The sequence below is a fragment of the Capricornis sumatraensis genome, chromosome 8, assembly GCF_032405125.1.
Source record: "Capricornis sumatraensis isolate serow.1 chromosome 8, serow.2, whole genome shotgun sequence".
Classification (NCBI taxonomy): Eukaryota; Metazoa; Chordata; class Mammalia; order Artiodactyla; family Bovidae; genus Capricornis; species Capricornis sumatraensis.
In genome coordinates, this window is record NC_091076.1 from 100185133 (window position 1) to 100196496 (window position 11364).

Below are 11364 nucleotides of genomic sequence, written 5' to 3' on the forward strand. Positions count from 1 at the left end.
TATGAAAAACGAATGTCCAAGGAAAGATAAACAGCCCTAGAGAGAGCCTGCCTTCCCGGGGTGAAAACGCATGATGGACAGCATAGTGGCTTGTGCCTCGCGGCTGGCAGGGCCTGGAGAGCCCCACGTGGGGCGGGTGCCTTGGCCAGGGCGACAGGGTGCTTCACTCTTCCGTGCCTCAGGCACCACTGGTCCTCCTGGAAAGGAAGCAAAATTAGGCCTGTGACATGCCACTTGCAAACACACCTTGAGGAATATTCAAGATCTGAGCATAAAAATAGACAAAATTTGACCGTGATGGATATTCCACCATCTGGGAAGTCTTTTCAAAAGGATACTCTACACAAACAAATGAAGACTGCTTTAAAACAAAACCCTGAAGCTTTGAAGGAAAGACAGACAGGACGACATGAACACATGGGGTCTTTATTCCAAAGATCATCTGGGGAGAACTGATGATGGAAAGCTACTCACCCTGGAAGGCAGTTTGTTTCTTTAAGGGGTGAAAGTCTTAGAAAGCTGTAAGGAGGAGACAGACACTCCCAGGAGGAGGAGCAAAGGCTTTGCAAAGGCAGTGACCACGTGGAAATCCGAAGGGCCAGAAACCGGAGGAGCTGGTCAGCCCTCCACAGCAGCAGGCGTCACCAGGAAGAGGCGGAGCTAGAAGCCAAGGGGACCGGGCTGCTCACAAGCTGAGACAAAGGGACTCCTTGCAGCCACGGAAGTCAGGCTTCAGGATCCAGGGAGGCAGACCTCACCAGCAGCACACTCACTACACAGTGAGACCCAGACAGAGAAGTGGACAGAACATGACCAGAATGCTCCCTCCAGTGTCTGTGGTTTGTGCCCAATATTTCCAGTGAGGGGAAAGCTGAGGTCTGGGGAAAGAGGGGGGCCAGTGTGAGTGTCCTGGGGCAGCCGTGACCAAGGACCCCAAACAAGGGATCAAAAAAAGCAAGTTTGCCCTCCTCCAGCTTGGAGGCCGGAAGTCCACAAACAAGGCGTCAGCAGGGCTACAGGGAAATATCCTTCCTTGTCTCTTCCAGCTTCTGGCGGCCCTGGCGGCCCCTCACTTGTGGCCACATTCCTCCAGTCTGTGCCTCTGTCAGCTCTGGGCCGCTCCCTTGTCTGTTTCTGACAAAGTTCTCTCTTCTTACAAGAAACCAGGCACCTTACACAGGGGCCCACGCTGCTCTAACACGACCTCCTCTTTATTTGTGGCTGCAAGGCTCTATTTCCAAGGAAGGTCACCTTCACATGTTCCGGGTGGACGTGTATTTTGGGGCCACCTTTCACCCTTCCCTGATGGATCAGTGGGAAAGAAAGTGCCTGCCGATGCAGGAGAGGCGAGTTTGATCCCTGAGTCGGGAAGATCCCCTAGAGAAGGCAATGGCAGCCCACTCCAATATTCTTGTAAGGGAAATCCCATGGACAGAAGAGCCTAGTGGGCTGCAGTACATGGGGTTGCAGAGAATCAGACATGGTTTAGCGACTAAAGAACAACAACATTCACCCCAGTACATACAGTACAGAGGGCGAGAAGAGAGAGACAGGAGTGGGCTGTCTAAGCTGATTCCACGTATGTAAAATCACATCCATGTGTGCGCACAGAACATGCGTCTCTCCAGTGACTTCTTTCTTCCTCAACTACAAATACTGTACTTATGTGAGAAAAGAAGGCTGTCCTTCTGATGGTAAATTAGAATAGAAGCAAGTTCAGAAAATCAAGGGAAGCGGCAGACAGCAGCACCAGTCACAGGGGTCTGGGGGCTGAGACTGTCCCTTGCTATTTCAATCTCTTGTTTGACCCAGAGTCTCCTGGACTCAGGACTGGGGCTGGTCACCAATGGCCCCCAGCTCCTGGAAGCGATTCCATCCACACTTTCCTTTGCTCCTGTCCCTTCTGCCCAGCACCCTGCAAAGTGAAAAAAAGAATCAGAGACACGGAATTCAAAACCAAAGAGTACCAAGTCCATGGCCTTCTGGAAAAGGCAAAACTCTGGACACAGTAAAAAGATCAATGGTTGTCAGGACCTGGGGGGAAGGATGGATGAATGGATGGAACACAGAGGATTTTTCAGGCAGTGAAGCTACTTTTTGTTGTTGTTCAGTTGCTGAGTCACATCCCATTCTTTGTAACTCCATGGATTGTAACCCACCAGGCTCCTCTGTCCTTCATGATTTCCTGTGTTTGCTCACATTCATGTCCCTTGTGTTGGTGATACTATCTAACCATCTCATCCTCTGTGTAGTACCTAATGGTAGCTACATGTCATTATGAAAAGCGAAAGTATTAGTCGCTCAGTCATGTCTGAGTCTGTCCATGGAATGTCCCAGGAAAGACTCCTGGAGTTGGTTGCCATTTCCTGCTCCAGAGGATCTCCCTGACCCAGGGACTGAACCCTCCTCTCTTGTGTCTCCTGCATTGGCAGGCAGATTCTTTACCACTGTGCCATCTGGGAAGCCCAAATGTCAGTTTTACTGGATGCCAAAGCCTGAGATGAGCATTTGTTTCAGAGGAAGTGAAAGTTCAGCTTTCCTGACTGTAACTCACGAGTTCCACAGGAAGATGCTTTTGTTGATAAAAGCCAATCTGGAGAGTGGACCAAGTGTCCCCAAATGCCTTCCTCAGAATGCAAGAGCAGAAGAGGTGCAGGGGGCATCCAAGGTGGTCTCAGGCTGGTGTCAGGTTCAAGTGGCCACACGAGATTCTGTGTGTCACGACCCGTCTCTACAGGACATATGGCTCAGGGCATTTTGCATGTTTTATATAAAATTCAAGATAACCCCAGCAATATAACTGGACTTGTCTCCCAGGGACCCGTTTCCTGTCTCATCTGTGTTTCTCATCTGTCTGACAATGATCCCACTGCAGACATTATAAAGGTGTCGAGAAGGGTCATGGCACAGTTGGGTCAGGAAGGAGCTTGGGGACCCTCGCCCACCCTGGCCAGGGTGCAGCCCCTCTCACAGGCTTCTGAAGGAGCCTAAGGGAACTCTGACTCATCAGCTTTCCTTCCCTCCAGGGAGTGTGCCTGAAACCAGTAAGGAGGACAAGGGACCCCTTAAAACTCATCCACGTCCCGCTGGCCATGCTGACCTCAGCATCCCCTCTCCTCGCTCCCAGGATACTCTGGGTCCTCTTGTTGTTGGCCGCCTTCAGGAGTGCTCAGAGTGGAGGTAAGTTGCATGGTCTCAACTCTGCCGGTGGCGGGGCTTGGGTGGGGTGGAGTAGGGTGGGAGGGAATGCAGCAGGGGCAAGATGGGTGTGGGAGGAGAGACCTAGAACAGACCAGGAGGGGCCCAGGCTCCAGGTAGTGCCAGTGACGCCAGGAAGGGCAGTCAGTGGATGTCCTGAGGTCTTGTCATAACCCACACGTGTGACTGTCCCCCCACAGTCTGGGACAACCCCAACTGCACCAAGGGTGTGGTTGTTGTGTCAAAGGGCCAGCCAGCCACCATGAGCTGCAGCATCTCCAATGCCTTCTCCCACATCGACATCTCCCTGAAAGCGAACCCCACGGCACCCTGGGAGCTCATCTTCAGTGTAAAGGCCCCAGGAAACTACTGCCAGGATGGATGGCAGCTCTGGATTCAAGAGGGTGAGGCGCAATTGGTGATTCAAGAAGCCCAGGGCAGCCAGGCAGGGCGGTACAAGTGGAGTCTGAATGGGCGCCAGAGAAACATCAGAATCACCACCCTGGCCGTCTTAGGTGAGCAGGGCGGGGTGGGGGGGAATGACCCCCAAGCTTCTCTTTTTGGCGGGCAGGAGTGGGGAGCAACTCAGGAGGAGTGATTCCTGCCCACCTGAGGTGCCCAGAGTCACGGAGATGAGGCCTGAAGAGAATTTCCACTATGCCCCACCCTCGCCGCATCTGTGCCCTCTCTGAGATTCTCAGGGCAGTCCCTGCACAAGTGCTGCTCACTGTCCCTATCTGCTCAGGGAGCTGGCGCCTTCCCTCCCTAAACACCATGTATTCTCCCACACCTTGATTGGCTGCAAGCTCCCCAAGTCACCGTCGTTCTCTCCCTTGCACCCTTCGCCTGTTCATATGCAGTCAGTGTCACCCTGAGCGCCGGGGACAAGAAGCAGGGGTCCTGCTTTGCCCCGGACCAGGAACAGTGGGAGGGGCTGAGAAGGCACCCCTCAGCCTAGCTGGTCCCTGGGCGGGGAACCCAGTGAGGCCTTGATGAACTCCTGTATCCAGGGCTCATCTGATACCTGGGGCGGAGGGCCTGTATCAGGGTAGGCCCTGGGCAGGCCCCCACCAACCTGCCCTCTGTCTCTTTGGCATACCTGCAAGACCTGCTCCTCATACCTTCTGCAGGTAGGTGTTCCTATCTTCATCCTGGGCTACAGGAAGGGAGCCCCCAGAAAGCCCCCTCGGGTCTTCCCTCCGCAGACACCCTCACCCTCTGTGCCGGGAGCCCTGCCCAGCCCATGCACCCATCCCCCTGCCACTCTCCCACCCATGGGATTCCCAACCACAGGCCATGTCCCCCTCGAGGGAGCCCCCTAGGTGGTGGGCCTCCTGCACAGGTGAACAAAGGAGGGAGGGCCCGGCCATTTATTGCAGGTCAGCAGATGAGCATACCCCGTTCCGATCTTAATCCTGAACACACCGGGCCAGATGCTGGTAATATTCCCCATGCTTTCCCTGGTAGTCCTCCTCAGCCTGCTGATCTGCACACTGGCCTGGTTCCAAAGGTGTGGCTCTCTAAACTTCAAGCTCCAGAATGTATTGGCCTCTGAGCCTGGTCTGTGGGTGGGGCAGGGGTGGGGTCGTCTCAGACCCGGCATAGACTCTCTGCCCCATGGTCTTGTACCCACCGAGACTAGTGAGAGAGTGGGGAGCATTTGAGGTCCCCGAGAGCCAGAACCCCTGCCCCAGAGGACCCCAGCCAGCAAATGCAGTCCCAGTCCCAGAACGCAGATGCCCCACCGCAGACAGGCCACGGAGTCCACACCATCCCTAGGACCCACTGGGGGATGGCATGGGGGCTTCCTGCTCCTTCCAGGAGACCTAAGATGTGCGGGTGGGGGATGTTCCTACAGGACGCACTTGTAGGCAAAGGTGTCTGCACGTGGCTCTCATCCCTCCCATCCTCCCCACTTCCCCAAGTAAGGAGGCTCTGAGCCTGGGCTGGACTGGACTCTGCAGAGGGGACGTGTGGGGAAGAACAGGCTGAGCACTAGGAAGCTTGGCAACTTCCTGGTCTCTTCCTGATGCACATGCCAGGGAGGGCTCCTTAACAGGTTCTGGGGCCCAAAGTGCAAAAATCTCACATTCCATAGCACTTGACCTAACAGGACCCGCCCCCTCCACCACCCCACCCAGGCCTGGGCTCCTCCCCAGGGCAGGAGGGCCATGATGCGGTCACCTGGGAGATGCCCCAGTCTGGGGTCCTCAGCTGATCATGGACACTCTTCTCTTTAGAACATGAATAAGAACCAGTTTGAGGGACCTTCCAGGAAGCACTTGTGGAACCAAAATGAAGATATCAGGGGCCTGAGATGATGCATGAGGCCTCCTCCACCACCACCAAAGCGTAGAGCAGCCCCTCTGGATGGGAGGCCAGACAGGTGGCTGCTGGTGGAATCTGTGTCCAACCTCCCTGGTCTTCCCCAGCCCTGGGGCTCCCCTCTCTGCCACCTGCCCCACGTGCTGCCCCTTCCTGTTCCCAAACAGCATCCCAAATCATATATACCAGATGTCTTTATAAGCAAAACTGCACAACCACACTGAGTGTATTCTTTGTTGTTGTTTTTTTGGAGGTGGGGTGGGACATCTTTTTTTCTTCCTTTTCTCTTTTGTTCCCTTATGATTTGATGACTTTAGTGCTGCACTTGAATTCCTTTTTCTTCTGTGTGTGTATATCTATGATAACAGACTTTTGGTTTGTTGTGACCATGAGACTCAGATACAGCAGTCTACACATACGTGCATGATTGTTTTAAGTTGCTTATCTCTCCTTTCCAGCGCATTTCAAATATCCTGCCTGTGTGCTCTCCTCCTCTCGTGATTACTGGTTTTGCTGTCTTGTCTGTGTGTGTGGATGGTTTCCTACTTTTACTCTATGTTTGCCTTTACAGGTGAGCCCCCTTATTTCATCCTTTGCCAGTTTCTCGTTGTGGCCTTTTCTTTTCAGCGTAGAGAAGTTCCTTTAAAGATAGAGCTGGTTGGTGGTTCACTGAATATGTTCGTAAAGGTAAATACAATGTGATAAAAGAAGGACTTTCTAGAAGCACTACCTTCAGTGCTTTGCGAAACGTCCACATTGCTAATCCTCAGGATGAGTACACTAAACTGACTAGCCAATCATCGAGTGAGCTGAGAAATGTATCTTTAAGTGAAGAAAATAAAACCTGAAAGGAGCTGCTGTGAGTTTTACAAGCTAAAAAGTCCCAACGAGGGCTTCCCTGGTGTCCAGTGGTTAAGAATTTCCCTTGCAATGCAGGGGACACGGGGTCAATCCCTGGTGAGGGAATTAAGATCCCAAGTGCTGTGAGGCAGCCAAGCTTACATGCCACAACTAGAGAGCCCAAGAAACCCGACACAGACAAATAAATGAATATTAAAAAAAAAAAAAGGAGTCCAGATACATGCAGAAGGCCAGATATCTGGGGGTCCTCACCCACCGTGAAGCATCTTGGATGGGACACGATGCACGGTGCCTGGCGACAGTCCCCACAGGAGGGTAACGACCCCAACAGCTTCACTGGCCCCCAGAGTCCAGGTCTAGAACTGACTGTATTTGCATCTCCCAAGTTAAAGAAAGGTTCATGCCAGCAATGCTGGGTTTGTTCCACCCCCTGGGTCAGGCCTCTAAGACACAGTGGGCACAGCACGTGGGACTGCCATGCTTTGGGGGCTGTGTTCCATTTTGCCTAAAATAGACCAAAGGTGTTTTTGCTTTGAAAGTCATTCAAAGGTCATTTTCATATTGCTATCACGGTGGGATGGGCTCACATTAAGTCATTCAGCCCCTGTACACCCAAGGCAGGAAGCCTAGAAAGAAGTACTGTGTCTGGGTCTTTGACTGATTTTAATTTTCGACTTGTTGCTAATCTGGACATTCAAGGATTTCTCTAAAGGAAGTTTAGCTCTGAGTCCTTGCAGTGCCCTAGAGACCCTTCCCCCCAGACACCCCTTGCTCCTCCTCAGCCACACGGGCCCTCTTGCAGGCCCTCAGAAACCCCAGGCACTCTCTGGCCTTGGGGACCATGTGTGTTTTGATGCCCCTACTTGGAACCCTGTTCCCAGATATACCACCTAACTCTCTCTCACCTCGTCAGTCCTTTACTCCTATGGCCCCTGAGGTTCAGCACCTGCCGGGGTCCATCCCTGGTGGATCCAGGGAATTCGAAGGGTGGATGGAGTCAGCAAGGAGAGATTTATTTAATTAGAAATATAAGATTAGATTAGGAAAGAATAGTGTAGTAGGAAAATTAGTGGAGAAAAGAGGCTGAATAACTTGGTTTACATGGAGAAATAATAAAACCTCGAGACAAGAGGTTTGCACCATCTACATTAGGACACCAGCGCCCGTTTGAATAGTGGAGGGTTTCCCGCCTTGAGCTCCCTTTCACGTGGGTCTTAGAAGCCAGGGCAAGTAAGTAAACATGGCGAGCCTCCACGCCCCAGATGGGAATTCAGCCAGAAAATAAAGAAGACACGGGGAGACCAAGCTGCTTCAGTGAGCGAGGCCCCAATAACTTTATTTTTTAAAAGGACTTTTATACCTTTCCCACAAATGATGTTGTGTACATTATCTTCTGGCCTTGGAGGCCTGTGAAACATTTTAAGACCCTCTTTTGATAAAGACTGCTCAACCGGAAAACTTATTTTCCCTTGAAATGTTTTTTCTTTATATTTCTAATCTATGTCAGCCTCAGAAAGTATCAAAGTTACATTTTCACGAAGCAAAGGTGCAGTAAGTTACAATAAAGAAAGAAACAATTAGCTCAAAAGTCTGATGTGGTCAGTTTCAAGGCTACACTTGTTTTTTCTTACATTCTAACTATGTTAACTAATGCACTCCCAGGTGCACAGTCCATAAGAGATACGGGAACTTAGCAATAAGCATTGCCTCAGCAGTGAAATCTTACACCAGCACTATTCTAATAATTTAACTCTTTGAAAGGCTTTATGTTTTAGACTTCCCGTGCCTCTCACAGTTTGGGGGCTGTAAACAATCACATGCATAGTTCTAAAAGTCCGGGTAAGGCAAGTTAGAGACCCATCAGAGGGGTTTGAGCTGAAACACTCCTTTCAAATGCAGAAGACTGAAGCCCTAAGTTAACTTTTTCCAGAGAGTGTCAGAAGAGTGGAAAAGCACATTACAATAAAATCAGGCCAACCTTGGTTTTTTGGAGTAGATGTTCAGGAAAACTCAGGGGGAACCCCTGAAGCCAGATCATGCCTTTGCATTTTGTCGGGCTTCCTTCCTCGTCCTCACGCTGGCTCCCGGCAGGCGCCCCCTCCCACCAGGTGCTGTGTGTCCTGTCGCAGGTCTGCTCGTCCATCCCTGGAGTTGTCTCCAGGCCATGGACCTCTCGTCCGTCTCACCCTCTGCCCTTGGCATGGGCACTGGCACGTGCGGGTGCCCAGGGAGTGCTGGTGATGAACAAAGGCAGGATGAGGTTGGAATGGGGCGTGTTTGACAAGCCTGATGCTTTTATTGTTTCCTGCCAACAATTTTGCAAGAATCCTCTGGAACTTTGACAAGATTCTCTGCTCGAAATAGATACCCCCTCACGCAAGAAGTATCTGTAGATAGGTGGACAGCCCCTGCCAGGGGAGGTCAGCCCAGCAAACCTAATCTGCCCCCACCCCAAACCCCACCCAGGACCCCGAACCATCAGCACAGGAGCGGCTAGCCAAAGGAGGGGCTCTCCAGGGAGGAAATATCTTAGAGCTGCCTGGCCACACGTGAGTCACACGCAAACACCCAGCACATGCATGTGTGGCTTTGGGCCAACACTGGAAGGTTGGCCCTCTAGCCCAAGGCTGCCAGGACAGAGAAATGTCTTCTTCTTCCTGGTTACCCAGAGTCTGTCTCCTCTTCAAGGACCTCCAAGCCCTTGGGCTCAGGGTCCAGGCATGGGTCTCCCTCTGCCCTGGGGGCTGCTCACCAGGACCCTGGTGCACCAGCATACTGGATGGTAGCCAGGCTGAGCGGTCTCCAACCCTTGCACCCACAGGAAGGAGAATCATGAGCCACTCGGGTAGCCACAACCTGGGCACATGCCCTGGGCATTTCCCTATGACCACACCCAGCTCCCAGGCTGCAGTGGTGACTGACTTGATACTCCAAGTTTCTGGACATAAATCAGGTCCCAGCAGAAAGTGAACCAGAAGACTGGGGCATCTGGAAGCTGACCCCCATCCCCACCTGGGGACCCCCTTGTCTTTCTCCTGGTCCTGCCCCTGCCCTTTCTTACCCTCCTTTCTCCTCTCCCTGGTGTGCAAGTGGGGCAGAGGAGCAGGATCACGGGGTACCAGTGTTATCCTAACTAGACACTCTTGTGGAAAGTCAGCGCTGAGCTTCTGAGGGAGTAGGGGCAGCTTGTGAGTTATCCTGGATGGTCTGGAGGGGTCTCTGACAGGGACTCGACCTGAAGGCCATGTGGCCGGCCCCCAGCTCCTCCCCAGGCTCGCCCTAGAGTGTGGCAGGAAGGCTCGCTCCAACCTGGAGCTCATGCACACCAAGAGGGGCTCTCTAAGGAAATTAACACAAAATCACCAGTACAAGTCCTAGGACAGAAGCAAATGCTTATTTGGAACGAGAAAAGAAATCACAAATTTTTTAAAGCATCCAAAATACCCAGGAAGTAACAATATTCTAAAATAAACGGACACCAAAGACCATTGTTTGTTGTTTGTTTGTTTGTTTTTGCTGCATAATTTCACTGCCTCCTCTTTGGTGGCCTCTTCAGATGACCACAAAAGAGCACAGAGAAATACCATTTTTATGAAAGAACAAGCCTGGCTGGAACAAGATGTTTATGATGGACCAGGATGTTCTTGGTCGGCTGGGGATGTGAAACAAGATCTTGGCTCCCTACAAACACAGGAATTTCAGAAAATTCTATTTTTCAAGTCTCACACAAAAAGAAAGATGGGTAGCAGTGTGGGGCGGGGGGTGCAGTTATAATTGCGTCTGACTGCATCGTGGAGAGCAGTCCTGGAAGTGACATGTGTGTGACCAGCATGGACGAGTGCCATGGCCTCTGCCAACAATCTCCCAGTTTATACACCTCACCTGACGCTGCCAGGCACCAACGGATATGGGTCCCTTTCGTCCACCCCTTGATCCACACATCTCACACCTTCCTGTCCTGAAGCCAGAGAGCCTGCCCAGAGCAGGGGGCGTGCAGGGAAGAAATCTGTACCTGGAGGCCAGAATGAATTGCAAATTTAGTGGGTTAAACCAACAGCAATTAATTTTTTCACCGTTCTGGAGGCCAGAAGTTCAAAACCGAGGTAGGGCTGGTTCCTCCTGGAGGCTCCGGGGGAGAATCTGCCCCAGGCTTCTTCCGGCTCCTGGTGGTGCCGGCGGTGAGTGCTTCCTGGGCTTGTGGCTGCATCCCTACACCCTCTGCCCCTGTCACCACACGGCCTCCTCCCAGCATCCAAAATCGTCTCTCCTTATGAGGACATCAGTCGTATCGGGATTAAGGCCAGACAGGATGGTTTCGTCTTGACTACATCTGCAAAGACCCTGTGTCCCAATAAGGTTCCATTCACAGGTCCGGGTGGATATGAATTTGGGGGAGTACCATTCACCCTTGAGCTTCCCTGGTGGCTCAGCTCTAAAGAACCTGCCTGCAACGCAGGAGCCACAGGAGATGGGGGTTCAATCCCTGGGTCAGGAAAATCCCCTGGAGGAGAGCATGGCAACTCACTCCAGGATTCTTGCCTGGAGAATCCCATGGACAGAGGAACCTGGTGGGCTACAGTCCATGGGGTCACAAAGAGTCAGACACGACTGAAGTGACTAAACACATATGTTTTCAACCTCAGCTCACCATTCCTCTCCCAGATAGACAGCAAAACTTTCATTGATCTTAGAGCCACTGGCATACCTATCAATAGACCTATTAAACCAACTAAATGTATCGTCAGGTCAATTTCCTCCTAGCCAGGCCTCAGAGACACTCTGGGCCAGAATGAGGCCGCCTGACGCGCACGCAGGCTGGAGCAACGCAGGGTCTAGATCACTGCCATTACATATCTGCACCAGCTTCACATCACACGCGATGCTGCTCCAGGCCTTGGGAACATCTGAGGCCTGATTGTCAGACCACATAGGAAAACCACCAGGGCCCAGTGGATAGGATGTTTCCAGGAGATGGTGTCC

At 52.1% G+C, this 11364-nt stretch overlaps 1 protein-coding gene across 1 annotated transcript; it reads left to right on the forward strand.

Moving 5' to 3' along the window:
* Positions 1–717: 717 nt before the first annotated feature.
* Positions 718–5515, forward strand: LOC138084657 (secreted and transmembrane protein 1-like). The gene is made up of 4 exons (XM_068979015.1): positions 718–839; positions 3027–3180; positions 3399–3713; positions 5439–5515. Exons 1-4 carry the CDS (start codon positions 810–812, stop codon positions 5447–5449), a joined length of 510 nt encoding a protein of 169 aa, XP_068835116.1. The 5' UTR covers positions 718–809; the 3' UTR covers positions 5450–5515.
* Positions 5516–11364: the final 5849 nt, after the last annotated feature.

What these genes read in the sequence shown, in the direction of transcription:
- LOC138084657 (XM_068979015.1), top strand. Translation starts at nt 810, where the DNA reads ATGACCAGAATGCTCCCTCCAGTGTCTGTG. An exon ending in TGCTCCCTCCAGTGTCTGTG is followed by an intron (nt 840 to 3,026) that starts GTTTGTGCCCAA and finishes CCTTCCCTCCAG; the next exon opens with GGAGTGTGCCTGAAACCAGT. An exon ending in CAGGAGTGCTCAGAGTGGAG is followed by an intron (nt 3,181 to 3,398) that starts GTAAGTTGCATG and finishes GTCCCCCCACAG; the next exon opens with TCTGGGACAACCCCAACTGC.